The 20,887-nt window shown below is 42.6% G+C and overlaps 1 protein-coding gene across 1 annotated transcript in view; it reads right to left on the bottom strand.

The window, feature by feature from the left end:
* Positions 1-10,646: 10,646 nt before the first annotated feature.
* SEL1L3 (SEL1L family member 3) overlaps positions 10,647-20,887 on the bottom strand; it is a 61,213-nt gene continuing 50,972 nt past the window's right edge. The window contains exons 18-20 of the mRNA XM_034772531.1: positions 15,076-15,225; positions 14,909-14,981; positions 10,647-11,838 (exon numbers count right to left, since the gene is read on the bottom strand). Coding sequence (XP_034628422.1) covers positions 11,696-11,838; positions 14,909-14,981; positions 15,076-15,225 — 366 coding nt within the window. The 3' untranslated portion in view covers positions 10,647-11,695. The remainder of the gene's footprint in view (positions 11,839-14,908; positions 14,982-15,075; positions 15,226-20,887) is intronic.

Below are 20,887 nucleotides of genomic sequence, written 5' to 3'. Positions count from 1 at the left end.
AGTCACAAGAGTCCACTCCTTCTGTGGTATCAAAATCCAATAAAACAGATGACCAACCAGTCTTTTGCCCTAAGCTGTGCACAGCCCGTCCTGCACTAAAGGTTTGTCTTCTGCTCACCTTTACCCCCTCTTCAGCCTGTCCTCTGGGCTCAAAATGCTTCCCCTCTTGGGATAGGGGCTCCACAACTCTCCTTCTTGGGACTGTACAGTGGGAACCTACCCTTGTGCTCTTTGAGGGGCCCAGCCTGGGAACCTTAACCAATGGGGCTGCCTTGCTCCGACAGCCAGGGCCCAGTTCTAGGGGTGGGTGGGCAGGCAGGGTGGTCAGCCTGGGCACCAGACTGCTGTGCTGCTCAAGATTTATTTTTTTTAATCCACTCCAATTGGTCAGATTGATTTTTGATTTTTTTTTTTTTTTTTTTTTTAATTTTTTATTGCTCAGCAGCTAGGGGTGGGTGGCTGGAAACTTTTTCCATCCTGGCCAGCAAAACAGTTAGGGCTGTCCTGCCTATGGCTACATGCTGCTCTGCTTCTTTCCCCCAGGGCTTCTTCCTACACTTGCTGCCCTCCTGCTCTTCTCTGGCATACTAACTCCCGGGCTCCTCGCTCTTCCCTCCTGCTGTCACTTTCAAGTCTCTTTCTACCTCTCTAGCCTAGGCTCAAACATCTCCCTTGGGATAGGGCATCAGACAGCAACCTCCTGCTACTTGGCTCTCCCATTTCCCTGGCCACATGCTGCCTTTTTATCTTCCCAGCATGTCTGGCTCAAGTCACCCGACTCTTTGTCACATGGGTTACTCATGTCCTCCATCTGGGAAAGTGGACTAAATCTGGTGCAGGCACAGCTGAGCCCCAACCCCTTAATACAGTAAGGTGATGTTTTAGCCATCTAGCGTAACCCTAAGGCTCTGCATGTCTGGAAACAGCAATGGAAATGGAACCGACCTCCTCAGTGAAATCAAATAATAAATTAATTCCTTTTAAAAAGTATTGGGTGCCTTCAATCTTCTGTAGGACGAAATGGCTGGGGAATGTAACTAGACAGTTGTGTCCTCTGGAAACTAAAATGAAAGTAACTTTATTTCTGCAACTGCCGTCAAATCCCTGACCTCGTCTGTCAAAGTAAACACTGAGGTTCCCCAGTGTTCTGCATTGCAGTCCTCAGGCAGCACAAAGCCAGCTTAGCAGGCTGCTAGAGGATCCCTGGCTGGTGTTGAGCTGCTGTAGAGGCTCTTACATCCGCCATCCCTCCAGCTGCCAGTCCTGGGGCAATAGCCAGGGCATTCCCATACTCCAACAACCCCCAGGGATATTAGGGACCATGTGGGCCAGTGACAGTCAGTGTAGATTGGACCTGTTTATGGTGATTGAAGCGCAACTTCTGGGCCCGAACTGAGGGCTGGAGCCTGAATGTTCACGTCTTGTTTTTATATTTGATCACTTACTCAAATGACCTGATCTAAAACTTTCTCAAACACTTTTTTTCCATTGGAAAGTTCAGAGCCCCCAGTTGAAACACCATTGTTTTGGAGACATTACAAATAAAACAGAGATGCGTGCAGAGAAATGACTATAACAAAGGTTTTTACATGCTGGTGTATCATAGTATGCTATGCGCTTTATTACCCGACAATGTTTTGTCTTGTGCAGCATGTGGTATATTGGATTCAAGCAGTAAAATGGGGTCTATAACCACAAGGACAATAATAATAAAAAATACTGTATTATGATATGTGCAAACCTAGTTAGCAGGAGATACTGAACTCAATTTAGTAACAAAACCCAATATCTTTTTGTTTTGCAAATAATCATAGTTACAGTCCCAGGGAGGAAAATTTCAAAAGCATCTAAATGATTTAGGAACACAAGTCCCATTTTCAAAAGGATCTTTAAAGACTGTTAAAGCTATTTAGATGCTGAAAGCGGCAGTTTGTGAATCCCGCTGGGCTTACGCATGAGTTAGGCACTGAATTGCTTGGTGGTTTCAGCTCTCAGACACTTTTGTGCATGCTCACTGATAAACATTTAGGCATCTAGAGGACTTTACTAGTGGAAATTTGGGTGCCAAGGGAATTTAAGCACTTACAAGGTTAGTTGGCAGTTGAGCAGTGTTTTGTGAATGCTAGTGGTTTCTAAATGTTGGAGATAGTGCTTAAAGGGGCAGTTAGTTGCCTAATGGTATAACAACACTGCAATATAAGCCCAGAGATAGTGAGACTTGAGTCAGCTAACCCATGTTAGGGAAGCCTTGACTTGAACATCTACAGTGTATTTTAACCCTAGGCTAAGACTTTTCTAACCTGTACTCGAATCTAGGGCTCTGACGTCCACACAGCAGTGCATCACCCCAAGTCAAAGTAACCATAGCCTCATCCCTAGGGCCCCTTGCCCCTGAAATGTGGCTGCTGTAGCCCTATGATTGTGGTGCACTGTGGGAAAACTTTACTGCCTGCCCTGCATGTTACCAGGAAGTAGCTTGCTTTGCAAAAGGGTTGATGGATTCACTCTCCGTTGCAAAGCCAGGAGGCTGTCTGACAGTGGGCTTGCAGATCAGTGATCAGAAGAGAATGGGTTAATACTGACCTGAGCTGCTGCCATTTGCAAAGGGTGGGGGTGGCTTCCATTTTCGATAGAGTAGATTGCAGATTGTTGGCCTAGAGAGGACTAAGGAAGTTGTCACATGGAATTTTGTCATATTTCCAGTGGACTCTCAAGACCTAAGTCAACTGGAGCTGTGTCTACACTGCTAAGCAATAGGGCTTGGACCCTGGGTCCCAGCTTAACTTGAGCTTGGACCCGGGTTAGCCCAATTGCAGTGTAGACACAAGGGGAGTTAGGCTTGAGCCTAGGCTCAAGCACGGGCTTACACTACAGTGTAGATATACTCTACGTCCTCCTCGTGAGCTAGCTCCTAGGGCCATATTCAGCTATAAGTTGTTAAAACACAATTGAGTAGTACCCTGCTGTGAAAAGCATCTTAGAAATCTCCAGATAATCAAGTTGAAAATACAGACCAAAAATTTGCCCTTTGACTGCAATATACCGATATCTTCAAATGACAATAGACCTTTCTCCTGGCCTTGGCTGAATATGAAATAAAAATTTAAACACATCATTCCTTTGGTCAGCTTCAGCAGGGCAGATTAATGATTCATCAGGAAGGCTATTAATACAACTATGCAGACACTTCAACATTTGTTCCATTGGACAAAATTTGCCTGGGGTGCATTTCAGTGTATTCCTCCACTCCTACCATGACAATCTATTCCTATTAGAGCTCATCACACTGAAGATCAGGTCTGTCATTTATAACTCTACAGTACCAGAATCAATCTATAAGGATGCATCGACATTAGGGGGAAAGCGTGTTTTTACCAGGTTTTAGATTACATGTGGTAACTGCCATGGTAAAATTCTCCTGAAGACAAAGCAATTTGTGCTTTTCACATGTAGGCATATTGAGGTTAAAAACTGCAGTGGCTTGTCTCCACGAGGCTAGTTATCTCAGTGTAAAACGCACCCTTTTTGCAGTGAAGCTACAGCTCCCCTCAGTAGAGACCAAGCCTCCCATACATACCTTAAAAAGTTGGAACTGGAAGATGGATAATGGGCCACTATCACTCTACAGCATCATCCTCCCTGGGGACGTGACTTCACTAGATATGTTTTTAATCAGTGTTAAACTAAACCATGTTACAATCCTAGTGAAGACAAAGCAGCTGTAATTTTAACTTGTGTTAGCTGGTGAAGGAAAACCCTATGCTCCCCACTAGGGTTTACCTTCACCAGCTAATGCAGGTTGAAATTATAACTGCCTTGTCTTCACTAGGATTGCAATGTGGGTGAGTTAAAGTGGGTTAAAAATACATCTTTTTTTCCCTAGTGAAGACACAACCCAGGCTCTGTGGATTAGCAATCTGGATTGTGGAAAGGCCAGCCAGAGCTGTGCAGGAGGGCATGTCAGGGGCCAAACCCACAGGTCACTAACCTCCTATGCACTGGGTCAATTGTGGATACAAATTGTGCCCCAAAATCTGTGTTTCTCCATCTCTACCTGTGCCACTGATTCCCATTGCGACAGATCTCAAACCCAGTCCTAATGCTGCTTCTTACCTTGAGCTGAGTTCAAACCCCACAATTGCTTGAAACAACTTCACCCAGTTCCCTGAGCTCATGTGCTGTATACTGAATTGCAAGCCTCTTCCAGTTTTCCTCTCTGTGGGTACGTCTTCATGATAGCAATAGCTTGTGTGATTGGCACCCACAGTAGCCTGGCCCGGGGTGTGAGCAGCCACACTGCAAAGCCATAACAGCACCGCTGCAATTCTTAACTCTAGCACAACTTTTAGATGTATAAAATCCAACATTGTCAGCCAAAGCATTGAAGGAATTCTGCTATGATTTGCCAGTAAATGCAGTCAAAGGGCAGTTTGTGCATATCTCTTCAGCTTTGTTATTTGGACCTGATTTTTCAATATAGTCTCACATTTTGCACATTCAAATAATTGTGGGATTAACTAATGTGGGTATCTATGGGGGCAGCTAGGTGCCTAAATACCTGTTTTTAACCTACAAGTCATTTATGCCCACACTTGGCGGCAAAAATTGCAGCTGCAATAGGGAGACTGGTTTTTAACAAAACAGACCCTTTAACATTAGTCTAATATATGACAAGAGAGTTGAACGCATCGTAGTTGAATAATTATGATTAATTTGGAAGACCGAAAAGGTTTAGTCTCGCTAGTAAGTCAAGCTCGATATCGCTCCTGCTAACTAGGTTTAAACATAGGATGGATAATAGTGTGTTTATTTTATTGGCCTCATAATTATGCAGCCTTATTTTTATTACTGCATTCCGTTAAACAGTATGCTGTGCAAAGCATTTTCCATCTCTAGTATCTATGAGTGTACGTCAAACATTGTCATAACTTGATCTTCCGACACATATAGACATTTATTACAGTAATTTCTATGCACTTGCTTCTTGCTGCTTTGTTTGAGTTTAAATTTGCTCCAGCCACTAGGGCAATAAAGTTTTGAGTCTTTATAGTGCAAACAATATTTGATAAAGTAAGAAAGGTCACATAAAAGTTATGGGCACAATAAAAGGACGGATTATACAGCCTTCCTGTTTGCTGGGTCCCTTTCCTTTCAAGCTGCCATTCAGGAGTGGCAGTGGGCCCCCCGTTCACCTCAGAGGAAATGGCGAGGAGCACTGGCAGCTCAGATGTTCCTTAGTGATGAATGGGAAGGTGGATGAGTGATAAAGGACACAGCTAGACATGAAAAAATCAGAGAAGGGAATGGGAAGAGGAAAGTTGGGGCAAGAGCAGGGATAGAAGACAGCCTGGAGAGTTCAGGTATTTTGACTAAACAACGAAGATTAAATGATAAAAGAGCTAAATTTACAAAGGTGCATACAGACGCCTAGTAGGCTTTACAAAGTTTTTTTATAGCATAAGAACCTAGGTCTCACTGAAAGGCCGGGAGAGTTAGGCACCTAACGCACCAAGGTGCTTTTGAAAATCCTACTAGATTTACCAGGGGGACTTAGGGTGAGTGTAGAGCACCTGATTAGGCACCTTGCCATTAAGTGGAATTCACAACCCCAAGATAGACGCCTTGGTTCCCCATCCAGGGTGAATTAGGTGTCTAACAAAGGAATTCACAGACGCAAGTACACTAAATGGAGAGCCACTTAAACTAGCAAATAGGACATGCTGAGTAGAAGGGTGCAATCTAAGGCCCACCCAACTCTCAAAGGGAGTTAGGCCACCAACTCTGGGTTGCAGGTAGATTCCTTCCTCCATTGGGGATTCGCAGCTGTTATCCCTTTCCTGGAATTAGGTGCCTAAATCAGGCCACTCTTTTCTCAAGTGAAAGCAAAGAGGAGGTGATGCCCCCTTTTACCCAAGAGCCTGGTGGTTAGCGCATTCACCCTAGGATGTGGGAGACCTGGGCAGGGGTTCCAGAACAGGGGGAGCCAAGAGGCGATGGCACATCCACTTTTCGCTACAGGCCCAGCTCTCTGCCCCTCCTGTGTCCCCTCTCCCCACACACACATGAGGTTCTGCCCCCCGGCCAGTCCAGAAGCCAGAGCCTGGCCCGGGTAAGACCAGTCCAGGGAGCCCGGGCAGTTGTGGGAAACTGCAGACCTTCCACCTGTGGACCCTCCACCTGCCCAGGGTGGGGGGTCCCAAAAGATGCCCCTGAACCATGTCCCCACCCCCTGTGCCCACTGCCCAGGGCAGATAGACGGTCTGCAGCTTCCCACAGCTGCCCGGGTGGCTCTTACCTATGGCCTGGCGGTGGGTCTTTGGCTCCCGAGACCCTGCTTCCAGGCCAGGCTGAGTGGGCTGCCCAGGGCATGGGGACACAGGCCAGGGGCTGCTCTTGGGACCCCCCCATCCCAGGCAGGTGGAAAGGCCCGGGCTCTCCGGACTGGCTCTGGCTTGACCAGGGGGACAGGACCTTGGGGAGAAGAGAAGGGGCGGGGGCAGGGCCTCATCCTCTCCCCACTTTTAGGAAGAATCCGTCACCCCGGGCCTGGGTTCCAGTCCCTGCTCCATTCAATACTAGAGGCTAAAGCTGAACATGTCTACCAGATCGGGCCCTACAGGCAAGCCAGAGCGGGGAATACTTAGTCTGTCAATAGGCTGGGGTTTAGGTGTGAATTAGGCACAGAGTTGCTCAGTGATCTCAGGATTGGGGTTGTGGGCATGTGCACCAGCAGAAATGTTGGTACCCAGGGAACTTTACTGGTAGAGACATAGGCTGGGTAATTTAGACACCTACAGCATTAGGCAGCAGCTGCGCAGGAGTACTGAGGATCTAAATTTTGGATTCAGACACCAAAAGTGGCATTTAGGTGCCTATGTTCCCCCTTGTGAATCTGGTCCAAGTTGCCACTAGCTGCATCTTTAGGCCTCTAACTATCTTTGTAACTCTGGTCCACAATGACTATGAATGTAAGATGGGATTTTCATAAGTGCTGAAAAATCTTCTTGTGAATCAATAGGATTTAGGTGCTACTGAAAACCATATGCCTAGCAATATCTACAATGAAATACTTGAACTGCAGTATTTATATCCTTGTCACCAATATTTATTTTGATATCCTACACATCATGCTACTTCCTGCAGGAAAGCCAAGTGTGGTGTAAGTGTCTAACAGAAGCAGGCTTATGGGAGTGCAATCACTACTTGACATGAGTTCTGTGCAAGGCATATACTGTAAACGCACAGAGGCTGAAATTACGGCAGATATGCTCTTTTATTCTGCATCAGGTTCAGACACATTGCTCCCGATTCACATTTTCACTAAAATCCCTTTACACTGCAGCATACAAAGGGCCTTAAAGTTTATTTGTGCCTCGAGTGGTATAAAGGGGCCTTAGAGTAACTAAGATTCAGGCTCTTGGTCTTCACTCCCAAGGTTTTGCATAGTCCCAATCCTGTTTACATATCTGTCCTACTATACTCTTGCTCATGTACTACGTTCAGTCTACTCTTCCAGGACTCCATAGCCCTTAGTCACCTACTGTCACTCAGGATTTTGGGCTGTTTTCCATGCTGTTCTCTGTCTGGGCCATCTCCTTCTGCCCAGTGCACGAAGCAATCTTGCTCTCATCCAGGATCCCTTTTAAAAACACTTACCGGTTCTAATCTCACTCCAGGTCTCTTTCAACAGCTCAGTCATCTAATCTAGCTCACATTCTATCATATCTTTATGAAAACACCCAGCCAAACAAAAAACTCACCTTGGAAATCACAATGTATGTGCAACCTGTGACACTACGCCCCACATTCTTCATAGAAATATTGTTATAATATGATTATAGCATATCTAAAATGTATTTTATGCAAGATGGGTCATGTGAGATATCATTGGAAAGGTTATGATGTACTGACTGTAATTATCCTATTTGTATGCATGTATCATTTTTGTATCTGAAGTTGGGAATATTGTCTATGTACCTATTACATAGGGTTACACCTGGGGAACGCACACTAGACAGAATGCAATCAAGTCTAGATTGCTGGCTGAAAAAAGCCATTAGGAAGAACAACAGGTCTTTGAAGATGCTAACCTTCCACCTTCCTCAGAAGCTTCCTGGGGACTTATGGCTCCTTTGACACTGCAGGTTCATGTGATCATGTCACCTGGTACTGGACTCCATCTTGGAATGCCAGTATTTTTCCACTTGGGGGGAGGGGATTCACACTAAGGGACAAAGGATTCCTGCCATATGTAAAGGCAGGGAAGTGCCTATTTAAGGCAGGGAAGTAAGGTAATCATAGAACTGGAAGAGACCTCGAGAGGTCATCTAGTCTGTCCCCTGCACTCAAGGCAGGACTAAGTATTATCTAGACCATCCCTGACAGGTGTTTGTGCAACCTGCTCTTAAAAATCCCCAATGATGGGGATTCCACAACCTCCCTAGGCAATTTATTCCAGTGCTTAACCACTCTGACAGTTAGGAAGTTTTTCCTAATGTCCAACCTAAACCGCTCTTGCTGCAATTTAAGCCCATTGCTTCTTGTCCTGTCCTCAGAGATTAAGGAGAACAATTTTTTCCTCCCTCCTCCTTGTAACAATCTTTTATGTATTTGAAAACTGTTATCATGTCCCCTCTCAATCTTCTCTTCTCCAGACTAAGCAAACCCAGTTTTTTCAATCTTCCCTCATAGGTCATGTTTTCTAGACCTTTAATCATTTTTGTTGCTCTTCTCTTTATTCTCTCCAATTTGTCCACATCTTTTCTGAAATGTGACACTCATATCTGATTCCAGTTGAGGCCTAATCAGCACAGAATAGAGCGGAAGAATTACTTCTCCTGTCTTGCTTACAACATTCCTGCTAATACATTCCAGAATGATTGGCACCTGGATCCCCACCCGAGCCCCTCTCCCCCAGCACCTGGATCCCCCAGTGAGGCCCACATCCCCAAACCCCTCTCCCGAGCTCTATCCCCCCACACCCAGACACCCCCCCCCCGTTTGAGCCCCAACCACCTTCACCTGGACCCCCCTGCAAAGTCCCATTATTGTTGCACCCAGAATCTCCCAACAAGCCCCTGTGCATCCAGATCCCCCCCCACCCAGATCCCCCACTGAGCCACCAGCACCCAGATTGCCCCACATAGAACCCTCTCAATCCACACCTGAATCCCCCCACACTAAGTTCCTCCACACTTGGATCCTGCCTTGCTGAGCCTGCCTGCCCACACCTGGTGTACCTGGCACAGAAGGGCAGGGCCCTGGGGTGTTTCTGGGGCAGGCCCTGTCCTTGCACTGTGTCAGAGTTGGGTGCAGCCTCACCACTGAGTCCATGTCCCGGGTGGGAGCTGCACAGTGATCTCCTATCTTGGTGCAGCCAGTGATCTGTGCTCCCCAGTGCCACGCTGGAGCCTCCACATTTATTTGACAAATACAATTTGCAGAATTTTGAAATATTGTGCGCAGAATTTTCAATGTTTTGGCGCAGAATGCCTTCAGGAGTAAAAAAACCACAATTGCATTGTGTGGGGTTAAGCGATTACTTTAATCGTATGGACCAATTAATATTTGGTTTGACACCAATGACTAGCTGGATATAAAACTTGCCACTTGTATATACAAATACCTGATTTGCATGTAATCATAGTATTTGCACATGCACATTTGGCACAGAACACAGGCATTTTAAAAACAGGTACTATGTGTCAAATATTGTTCTGCAACAGCAACTGCTCCATAATTAAAGTTTGCATCTTAGTTTCCATACTAAGCCCAATTTTGGTTTCCCTTCTAACATAAATTAAAATTTTCATACCAACTTAAATAAAGTGCAAATATCATCATGCAGTCTGCATTTAGGGTAATAATGACAACTTGTTTTCATTTATCTGGTTAGATATATAATATTAGAATTCTGCCAAAAGTCCAAAGGTGTGTGCGTGCGTGCGTACTGTTTGTGATCAAATGTAGCATTGCAAAATTTTACAATTGAACACAGGCTCAATAGCGATGAGCAATTATATGCAATGGATAAAAACAATATAAGTCACAAACACTAGGTGCCTAATTATAATTTACATTTTACATTTAATTAATGCTGACCTTACAGCCCTTTTACGTTGCTAGAGCAGGGTAAAGGGTTCTTGTAATTGAGACCGTAGGTAAATAGAACTAGATGGATCACATGGCTTTTCAACCACAAATGTACTATTTTATAAACAAACAAGCAATTCTACCATTCAAGTTTTTATTACTGAAAATAACTAGACTTTGGTAAAAATAGTTCGTGCTAATAATGGATACTGTTATGTTGCTGAACTGAACATTGGGGATGGCCCAAAAAAAGTGACACACATTTTCACGGACAGTATCTGCTTTTCTAGAAAATTTTCAGATTTTTTTGGTCAAAGTCTGAAAATGTTTTGGCTTTTTGTTTTTTCAATGAAAAGTCAGGATTTCCATAGGGGGAAAACCCCATTTGCTGCTGAACTTTTCTGAAAATGCTACAAATAGTGGAACACTGCTTGATCACAGTTTGATGATGAGATTACCTGCACAGATTATATCCTCTAAAGACAATTTGTGGCTACAAGATTTGTGTAGATCTATCCTAACTGTAACGCAAGATAAAAAGACAAATAAGCCAGTTACCATACAGTCAGCAATAGAAAAATAATTTTATTTACTCTTGTAAATAAAGCAGTGCAAAGAGATTAGATTTAACTGACAATAATGCATAGATGGATACAATTACCTATATGATTTTATGTGTACACACACCTGCTGAACACATACAGTCATTCCTTCCCTACGTCCACTCACTTTGTGCAGCTTTAAAATCAGACCGATGAGATCTATGCTCTGTATGATTACTTCCCGCATATCCTGTTATCCTGACTGTCCTAACTAGCATTTTTATTATTTATCATCATTTGTATTACCGTAGCCTACAGGACCTCTAGATATGGAATCAAAGACCCCATTGCACTAGTGCTGTATAAACATATTAATTAATGGAAATGACACCTGATCAGTAATTTAGTTCAAGGACAATTTAAGATATACTGTAAAACTGGAGAGAATTCCCTTCCTATGTTACCCATATAAGAATTTGAGAAGAAACTGTTCACTGATTTACTGTGACACTTCTACTTTTTTTTGTATTTTTTGGTAAAGGGAGCTGCTCCCTATAATCAGTTGCGCTTGTGCAGCTACCCAATAAATTCAAAGCAAACAAAGACTGGCTGCCAAGCCTCCAGGAACAGGGCTACAGGAAATTTAGCCTTTCATCTAAATGTGGGCAAAGACTGTTTAGTCAAATAGTAGATACCGTGGGTGAAATCTTAGCCGTATTGAAGTCAATGGGAGTTTTGCCACTGACTTCAGTGGGGACAGGATTTCACCCATTTTTCTATTCCCATCAAAAACAAGACCATACAATGCATTCAGACGTATAATCTCATGAAATAATCAACATGTGTTCTTGGTTTGGTTTTTTTAAAATTTCTTTCTGCTTTATATAATAGATAGATTAGGTCACTGGGATTGCCCAGGTGTAACTAAGAGCAGGATTTAGCCCATGGAGTACATAGTTATTACCATTCTATACATTTGTGAACTCTTAGTTTTGTAACTACTCAAGACCATGCCATTCTAATGTTTGCTTTGGAATTCCAATCTTTCAGAGAATTACACCTCAGCTGATCAGATGGGGATGCTGAGCTAAATTGTTTGTAAGAGTAGATTCCTCTTGTTCTGTTGATCTAGTGTCACTGGTGTTTTCAGTGGAAGAATGTACATCTGGAGATTGTTCTGGCCTTGGTGCCTGAGAATCATTGGCTGTAGAAAAAACACAAATACAGAATAAATATTGAAATGTAGTACTGTATATAAAGTATACACGTACATATCTGGCTCCCATACAAACATATAAATAAAACTACACGAAAGAAAAATCAAGCATTCAAAAATTAGGAAATGACAAAATAAGTAGCCCAATGTAACTTTAACTGTGCCCCTTTGTGTGTATGCATTATGGTGGCCCCTAAATTATATCAATTGCATCTGGTAATAAAGGACAGGGCTTTCAAAATCAAGTATAGAATATATTTGTGAACAATTTAGATATGTTGTAAGTCTTATTTCTTAATAATTCAGTATATTTTATATTAATAAAGGAATATTTGTGATTATAAGGGATTATTTTCCAAACCTTAATTTGTATCTAAAGTGTTGATGGAGATTTTTCAAATCCTACCTAGGATAGTATTGTACTTTCACTTAGGGCAGGGGTTCTCAAACTGGGGGTTGGGACCCCTCAGGGGGTCACGAGGTTATTACATGGGGGGTTGCGAGCTATCAGCCTCCACCCCAAAACCCACTTTGCCTCCAGCATTTATAATGGTGTTAAATATATTAAAAGTATTTTTAATTTATAAGAGGGTCGCACTCAGATGCTTGCTATATGAAAGGGATCACCAGTACAAAATTTGAGAAAACACTGACTTAGGGCTTGTCTACATTGTGCTGTAGTGTGGCTGACGACAGGGGGTGTGAACCACAGAACACACCCAAGTATTGAGCACTAACTGCCTCGTGTGGACATTGCTGGTGCAAAGTAAAAGTTAGCTTTAGAGAGAGGACTACATTAATGTGAACTAGTATCTTTTAGTTTGCACTAGCAGTGTTCACACAGGGTAGTTTTGTGTGCAACATTTTGGTGTACTCTGCAATTCACAACCCCGTCGTCCACACTGTGGCACAGTGTAGTAGACATAGCCTTAGTAACTGATTTTACTTTATTTTGTTACAGTAATAAGTCTGTCACCATACACCCATTCTATGAAGATTAGACGATAACATTTTTAAGTTTGCAAGAAAATATAATATAATGGAAACCCTCTTTCCATAATTTGTCCATATTTCTTCCACAGTTTGCTGATCAAAAACTGTCTTGTCCTTAGATACGTGCCTACCTTTGCTCTCTTTTTTTATTTGTGGCTGATCATGCTCTTCAGCTTTGTTGACCGATACTATCTATTGCACATCATGAGCACTTTTTCCCCTAGATAATTTTTTTTGTCTGTAATATTCCTTTAAACCGAAAAAAAATTTCTAGGAGACTGAGGGCTGATATGTGGCCCCAACACTGATTCTCTACTTCCTCCCTATCAGGAAAGAAAGCAATGGGCAGGATTTTCCAGTCTGTTAGATCCATTTTGACCCATTCTTGCTCTTCTATGACTGACTGTGTACTTGTGTAAAGTATGAGCTACCACCCATTGGTGTAAGTCAGAGTTGCTCCCCAGTAACTATTACACTGGGACCGAGCAGCATGGGATGAGGGAAGCCCAACTGGCTCCACTGCCCATGCATTAGGTGGAGCTCAGTCAGGGTGCAGAATACAGCCCACTGAATCTAGTGGCAACAATCACCTGAAGTCATAAACTCATTAGTCTGACTATTTACAAGATAGGTATAAGGACCATAAAAAGAAATGATCTATTAGTTAATGCTATACCAGGAATCTTCATAACCACTGCCTTAACAACACGTTTAAATTAGTCATCAGTGCCAGGTTTCCTTCAGACTTCAGTAACTAATGTGATGGTCAAATCATCAGAAAGGCTTAATACAAATGGTAACCAACAACAACAAAAAGCGGTAATAAGCATAACCGCTCCTGTGATACTAATTACTTCTCTGAACCTTTATTTCAAAGAAAGGTTAAAAATCTTCTTACTGCTGCTTAACCCAATATAAAAATATTTTACTAGAATAGGACACATGAAACTGACATTACTGAATTGTCTGTTCATTATTTTTTGTTTGTTTTATTCCCATTATTCTAGTTAACTGTACTTCAAGAAGAGGAAGGAGTACAGAGACAAGGAAAAGAAATGTGCTTGGGGCTGGAAGGAGTGATTTGTAATGCAGGATTCAGAGAGTTAAGTATGTATTACTTGGAGAAGTGATGACTATGAAGGGCCATGATAACAAATATCTGATGGGTGTGAACATCAAGAAGGGAGAGGAATTATAAAATTAGGATGGTACACTGGGTATGATTAAGAGTATGACAATTCAGAATGCATTAGGAGGATAAAATTCCTAAAACAAAAGTTTAGGCTGGATATCAGGGAAAACAGTTTAATATGAGGTATATTGTGGAATACTCTCCCAAGGGAAGTGATAGAAGACAGATCACTTGGAGCATGTGAAACCTTGTTGGAAAAAAGCACTCAAAAAAGTATAGTAGGGGGTAATCCTGCACTGGCAGAGAGATGGGCTCTCTAATTACTAGATCTTTTCCCATTTCTGTGACTATCATTCCAAACAGAAGGAAGCTGCAGTTTTCAAGCTACAATAATTATGTTAAAAACAGCCAAGGCCTTAGTAACAAAAGCCCTTAATTCATGTATACATCTATTAATAGCTTTTTGGAGGAAGAAAAGGTAAAAACAATATCTTACTTAGGATGCTGAAATAAAGCAGAGTGCTACAATGCTATACAACATAATAAAAATGATTTTCAGCTCCTCTAATCAAATTGTGTTTCGTTAAAATTGGTGAAAGAATGGTGAAATTGTTCCTGGGGGGGAAATGGCAAATACCAATACACAGTTCCAAATTACTGATCTGGTGCAAAATTATTATTCTGCGCTTGAGGCCTGAGTCTGCACACCCTTACTCATGCTGATTCTTTGAAGGCAATAGGACTACTTGTGTGAGTCAGATCTACTCCTGCAATTAAGAGACTGAATTTGTAGGACATTACTTGTTTTAAATTATATATGAACTGCATGCTGGCACCAAATCTTGAAGTCTGTTCTATCTTTAAAGTTCCCTATTTTATGTCTAGAATTATTTTTTTCTAGATTATTTCAGCCTGACTGAGGCAAATACTTACCAGACAGAGACTGAAAATATTGTACTGCAAATGCAACCAATATTGACACAAGAAAGGTTCCCATGAAGTAGATCTGCAATAAGTTTAGAAATGTGTGTTAGATCAATACAAAGGCAGGGCCCGGGTTCTAACTGTACTGATGAATGTGACAATGGAATAATACATACCAGAGTAGAATGCAAAATGTTATTCCAGAAAACTCTTAAGTAAAAATAAAGCAAAGCTAATGAGCATGGATTAATTAATTCTTGATTGCTATGACTCCAGCACCTATAAACAAAAATAAAAAGTGGTGTTGAATATTTTGTTTTGTACTTCTATAGCAATGGGACTACAACAAGTAAGAATGGTAGCATTGGGCCCTAAGTGACTTATCCGAAGTTGCACAGACACTCAGTAGCAAAGCTGGGAATAGAGCTCTCATTCCCTGACTCACAGGTCTATGCATTAACCACTAGGTCATCCTTCCTCATTTATCTGTAAAGTGATTCTACAATGTTACTGTGTGAAATTTCAGTACATACTGTACTTCACTTAGAGGGTAGAATGGGAATTGCTTTATGTGATATCAAGAAAACGAGCTCTCTGTAAGTAAATGGAACAGATATATCGGTTATGTATCCGTAACTGGAGTTCTTAGAGATGGAATCTGCATGGCCCTACTCATGGGACGCACTGGCGGGTGCAGCTGAGGCGGTGGAACCTTTTTGTAGCAGTGCCCCTAAGAATGCTCATGAACCCCTCCCTACCTCTCTCTTCTGTGTTCCTGCAAGTTCTGAAGGTGAGGCTATAAAAGGGAGTGTGGCACTCCCTGCTGCCTCAGTTCCTTCCAACCTTGCCTTCTCAAGTCAAAATTCCATTAGGATTCCCAGGAATGTGGGTGGGGAGTGCAGAGTCCATCCCCTCAAAACCTCCTGTTACAAGTAAGTAACCTCCATTTCTTCTTCAAGTGTTTGCTGCACAGTCCCACTCACAGGATAGTCTGGCAAGCAGTATCCCATCATGGAAGGTAGGACTCAGAGTCCCAATTGAATAGGGATTACAGTACTGCTCCATCAAACAGTGCCCAATCCAGATGCTAGGTCTAGGGAGGTGTTTTGTAAAAAGCATGTGTGGAGCTCCAAGTAGCAGCCCTATAGGGCTCTGCAACTGGGCCATGTCTAAGGCAAGTGATGGAGGTAGCAATTGCTCTGATAGTATGACCTAACCCCAAGAAGGGGTGGAATGAATGCTAGTTTATAGATTTCCTCTATGCCCTGTCTAACCCCACTAGATAAAGTCTGAAGAGAGTGTGTGTCTTTTATGGCTGTCTGCATATGAAATAAAGAGACTGAAGGATTTCTGAAATTCCTCGATTCTATTAATTCAGTAACCCAGAGCTCTTTTAGCATCTAACATATGCAGCTTTGACTCCTCTATGAGAGTGTGAACCCTAGGGGAAAAAAATCTGATTAACATGAAAGTCAGGTACCACCTTGGGAAGGAATCTAGGATTAGGGCAGAGGCCACTGTATCCTGGTGGAAGATACCTGATGAGCCATGTGGTGGTAATTCAGTCATTCACCTAGCTGAGGCTGTGGCTACTATGAAAGCAATTTTTATAGATAGATCGTACAGAAAGCAGTCTTCCATAGGCTCAAAGGGAAGTGTCATTAGCTGTTTAAGGAGTAAATTGAGATCCCATGATGGTATTGGATCCTTTATTTGTGGATATATATTGGTAAGTGTGACCCACGGACCTCTGGGTGCCCACTGGCAGAGGGCATAGCGGGGCATAGGGCTACATGGATCCCCTGGATCTGGTCTCTACATAATAGTTCATCAAAGGGTCTAGTATAAGGTCTCTACTGAAAGCCTATGTCACACGGATCATCATATCCATTGCGAAATGTATGGATGCATAATATGTAATGAGTTATGTATATATACACTGAAGATAATGCTCTTAAGGTTTGTGAGTTGGGGTTGGTCACCAAGAGGGGATAAAACAAGTTTCTTTCAGGTGGGAGATGCTCTAGATGACTGGCTGTATGTAAATTGAGTATTGGATACTTCACAATGGATGCCTATTTACAGACTAAGTAAAATGCTAATCAAGAGACTGCAAAGTCTCCAGAGGAGTTTCTCTGCAGGGAAAACAACCAGCGGGGGAAGATACTGTTTACAGTAAAGAAAATGGATTGTTTAAACTATTTTGGGGTTGCACAGGTACACCTTAACCTAGGGATAAGCTGCCAGTGTGTTTGTTTTATGAATGGAGCATCACAGCCAATCTGGCTGTTTAACCCTGGGGGTGAGTCTCTGAGTGAGCTAAGATTTAGGAGACAGGAGGCTGTCTTGTTAGTTAAGTTTAGGCTCTAGAAAGCATGTTACAACTTTATTTTATATGTAAATATTTATTTCCATTAAGTCTACTTGCTTCTTCTTGAAGCTCTATTATTTGTTAAATAAACTTTTACCTGATTTCACTATAACCATATCTAAGTGCTGTAAATTGAGGTGAGCAGTGATCCTGAGATATAACTGATAAGCTGAGGAGTACTGTTCCTTTGGGAATAGTAGATCTGTGAATTCTGTGAGTGTCCATGGACAGGACAATCCAGGGGGATGACCCTTGCCAGGCACAGACAAGGCTTCCTCACACTAAAGGCAGGTGGTGGTGAGGTACCTCACAACCCTGGGTACGCCCAGGAAGCATCACAGCAAGTTCCTGCATAAATTTTCTAACTGTATTATGTGCAAAGACAGGTTTGCAACCCTGCAAGGTGAAGATCTCATCTATAGATTTCTATGACAACTATTCATGAAGTTCCGTTACGTCTCTGTTCAGCTGATCTACCAGGCTGTTGTCCTTGTGTCATAACTATAAAGGGAAGGGTAACAGCTGTCCTGTGTACAGTACTATAAAATCCCTCCTGGCCAGAGACTCCAAAATCCTTTTCCCTGTAAAGGGTTTAGAAGCTCAGGTAACCTGGCTGGCATCTGACCTAAAGGACCAATAAGGGGACAAGATACTTTCAAATCTTGGGAGGGGAAGGCTTTTGTTTGTGTTCTTTGTTTGGGACTGAGAGGGACCAAAAATCAATCCAGGTTCTCCACATCTTTCTAAACAAGTCTCTCCTATTTCAAACTTGTAAGTAAATAGCCAGGCAAGGCGTCTTAGTTTTCCTTTGTTTTCTCAACTTGTAAATGTACCTTTTACTAGAGTGTTTATCTTTGTTTGCTGTACTTTGAACCTAAGACTAGAGGGGAGTCCTCTGAGCTCTTTAAGTTTGATTACCCTGTAAGGTTAATTTCCATACTGATTTTACAGAGATGATTTTTACCTTTTTCTTTAATTAAAAGCCTTCTTTTTAAGGACCTGATTGATTTTTCCTTGTTTTAAGATCCAAGGGGTTTGGATCTTGATTCACCAGGAGTTGGTGAGAGGAAGGAGGGGAATGGTTAATTTCTCCTTGTTTTAGATCCAAGGGGGTTGGATCTGTATTCACCAGGAGTTGGTGGAAGGAAGGAGGGGGGATGGTTAATTTCTCCTTGTTTTAGATCCCGGGGGGGTTGGAACTGTATTCACCAGGAGTTGGTGGGAGGAAGGAGGGGGAATGGTTAATTTCTCCTTGTTTTAGATCCCAGGGGGGTTGGAACTGTATTCACCAGGAGTTGGTGGGAGGAAGGAGGGGGAATGGTTAATTTCTCCTTGTTTTAAGATCCAAGGGGTTTGGATCTGTATTCACCAGGGAATTGGTGAAGGTCTCTCAAGGCTACCCAGGGAAGGAAATTAGCCTTGGGATGGTGGCAGCGGACCAGAGCTAAGCTGGTAGTTAAGCTTAGAAGTTTTCATGCAGGCCCCTACCCTAAAGTTCAAAGTGGGGATACAGCCTTGACACCTTGCCTGCTATGTGTAGAGCTATGGGATAAATGTGCTGGATACGCCAATCCCATAATACAACTGCTTCTTTGCACAATTGGGAAGCGTGAGACCCTCCCTTTTTGTTGATCTAATCCATTGTCATTGTGTTGTCTGTGACAATTGCATTACCTGTTCTGGCTGTGAGGCAGACATAATTTGAGAGCCCAATGGATTGCTCTCATTTCCAGGTTATTTTCCTGAGAACTCCAATGACCTTGAACTATTTGCTGAAATGCACTTCCCACCCCTGTTGGAGGCATCCGAGGTGACTGTTTCAAATGGAGCTGGAGAGTTGAAAGCTACCCCTCTCAGAAGATTGTAATGTTGAGTCATCCATGTCAAGGATAGCAGTATCTTACTTGGAATGGTCAACTATATGCATGTGCCATCTGTGCTTGGTCCGTAACTTAACATCAACCAAAGCTGCAGACTTTTCATCCTGAGCCGAGCATAAGTTGTGACATAAGTGTCTAAACCCATGAAGCCTAGAAAGAACATGTCTCTAAGTGGGATCTTGATGAAGCCCCTCTGTAGTGAATTGATGCTTCAGGTATCTTTCTTCTAATAGAAAGGCTTTGCCCTCCAGGGAACGGAGACCTGCTCCTATAAAAGGAATCCTTTGTGTAGGTAGCAGAAAAGATTTTTTTTTCTTGTTTACCATGAGTCCTAAACTTTTGAAGAGGGAGCATGCATAAAGTTTGCAACTATGGAAAGGTACTTTGTAAATACCCATGGGATAGTAGATGTGTAAGATTTAGTACTGGAAGTGGTCTTATCTAACTAGGAAATGAAGATATTTTTGATGCCTGGATCAGATATAGATATGGAAGTACACATCTTTCAGATTGTCACATGCATCTGATGAAGTGGGTATTCACCCACGAAAGCTTATGCTCCAATACGTCTGTTAGTCTATAAGGTGCCACAGGATTCTTTGTCACTTTTTACAGATCCAGACTAACACGGCTACCCCTCTGATATCTTTCAGATTGAGAGCTGTAAACCAATCTAAGGTGGTCAGGAAGGCTATGATAGATGCTTGTGTCAACATGGGGAAATGGATTTTTTGATAAAGAAGATAGGTCTTCCATAGATCTAACATTGCACAAAGTCCTCAATCTGTCTTTGGTATCAGAAATATCTGGAGTAGGAACCTTCTCCTTTGAATTCCCTTGGCACCTCCTCTGTGGCTCTTGATTCCAACAAGGAATGGATCTCTGATTTTAACACACTCTTGTGAGAGGGTCCCTGAATAGGGATAGAAGTGGCACGCCAGCGGGGTAGAGGAAAGGAATCAAATCAAATGGCATAACCACTCAATAATATCTCCAGAATTCATTTGGGATGTGATGGAATTGTGAGCACTGACATAATAGAAAAGTTGGGAAAGATGACGGGGTTGGAAGGAGGTTACAGGTTGGTCTGAAGCTTCTGATCATCATGTCAAACTTGAGGTCTGATGTTTGAATTTGATGTTGCAACTCATGGTCGTTTTCCCTTCATTTGGGGCTTAAAAGGCTTTCTCTTCTGTGGCTGTGTAGAAGAAGGCTGCTGATGCTGAAAATGACATCTTTCTGATAATAATAAGATGAAGAAGAAGAAGGGGGATAGAATTTTCCATGGTACCCGAAGACAGGTCTCAAACTCCTTCTCCTCTGAGCTAGGTAGACACCTAAAGGTCTTGCAGTAGACCTCATGTCCTTCATCTTCTCCAGTATCTCCTTGGCCTTACTACTAAATAACCACAAGACCTCTGAAGAGAAGATTTTCTACCTTCAATCTGGTTTCAGGTTGGAAAAAGAAGATCTGAGCCAAGCATGTCTGCGTAGCGTGATAGCTGAAGCAACCACTCCCACTGTTGAATCTACAGCATGAAAAGAGGCTCTAAGCATGTTTAGCCACTGCCTGCCCCTGTGTTTCCAAGGTGTTGGCCAGATTACTTAGCTCTTTGGGGAGTGTTTTGGCAAACATAGTGTCAAGTATCAGGGGGTAGCCGTGTTAGTCTGTATCTACAAAAACAACAAGGAGTCTGGTGGCACCTTAAAGACTAACAGATTTATTTGGGCATAAGC

The sequence above is a fragment of the Trachemys scripta genome, chromosome 5 (genome assembly GCF_013100865.1).
Source record: "Trachemys scripta elegans isolate TJP31775 chromosome 5, CAS_Tse_1.0, whole genome shotgun sequence".
Lineage (NCBI taxonomy): Eukaryota > Metazoa > Chordata > Testudines > Emydidae > Trachemys > Trachemys scripta.
Note: the sequence above shows the minus strand (reverse complement) of the source record. Positions and strands in the feature narration are given on the sequence as shown.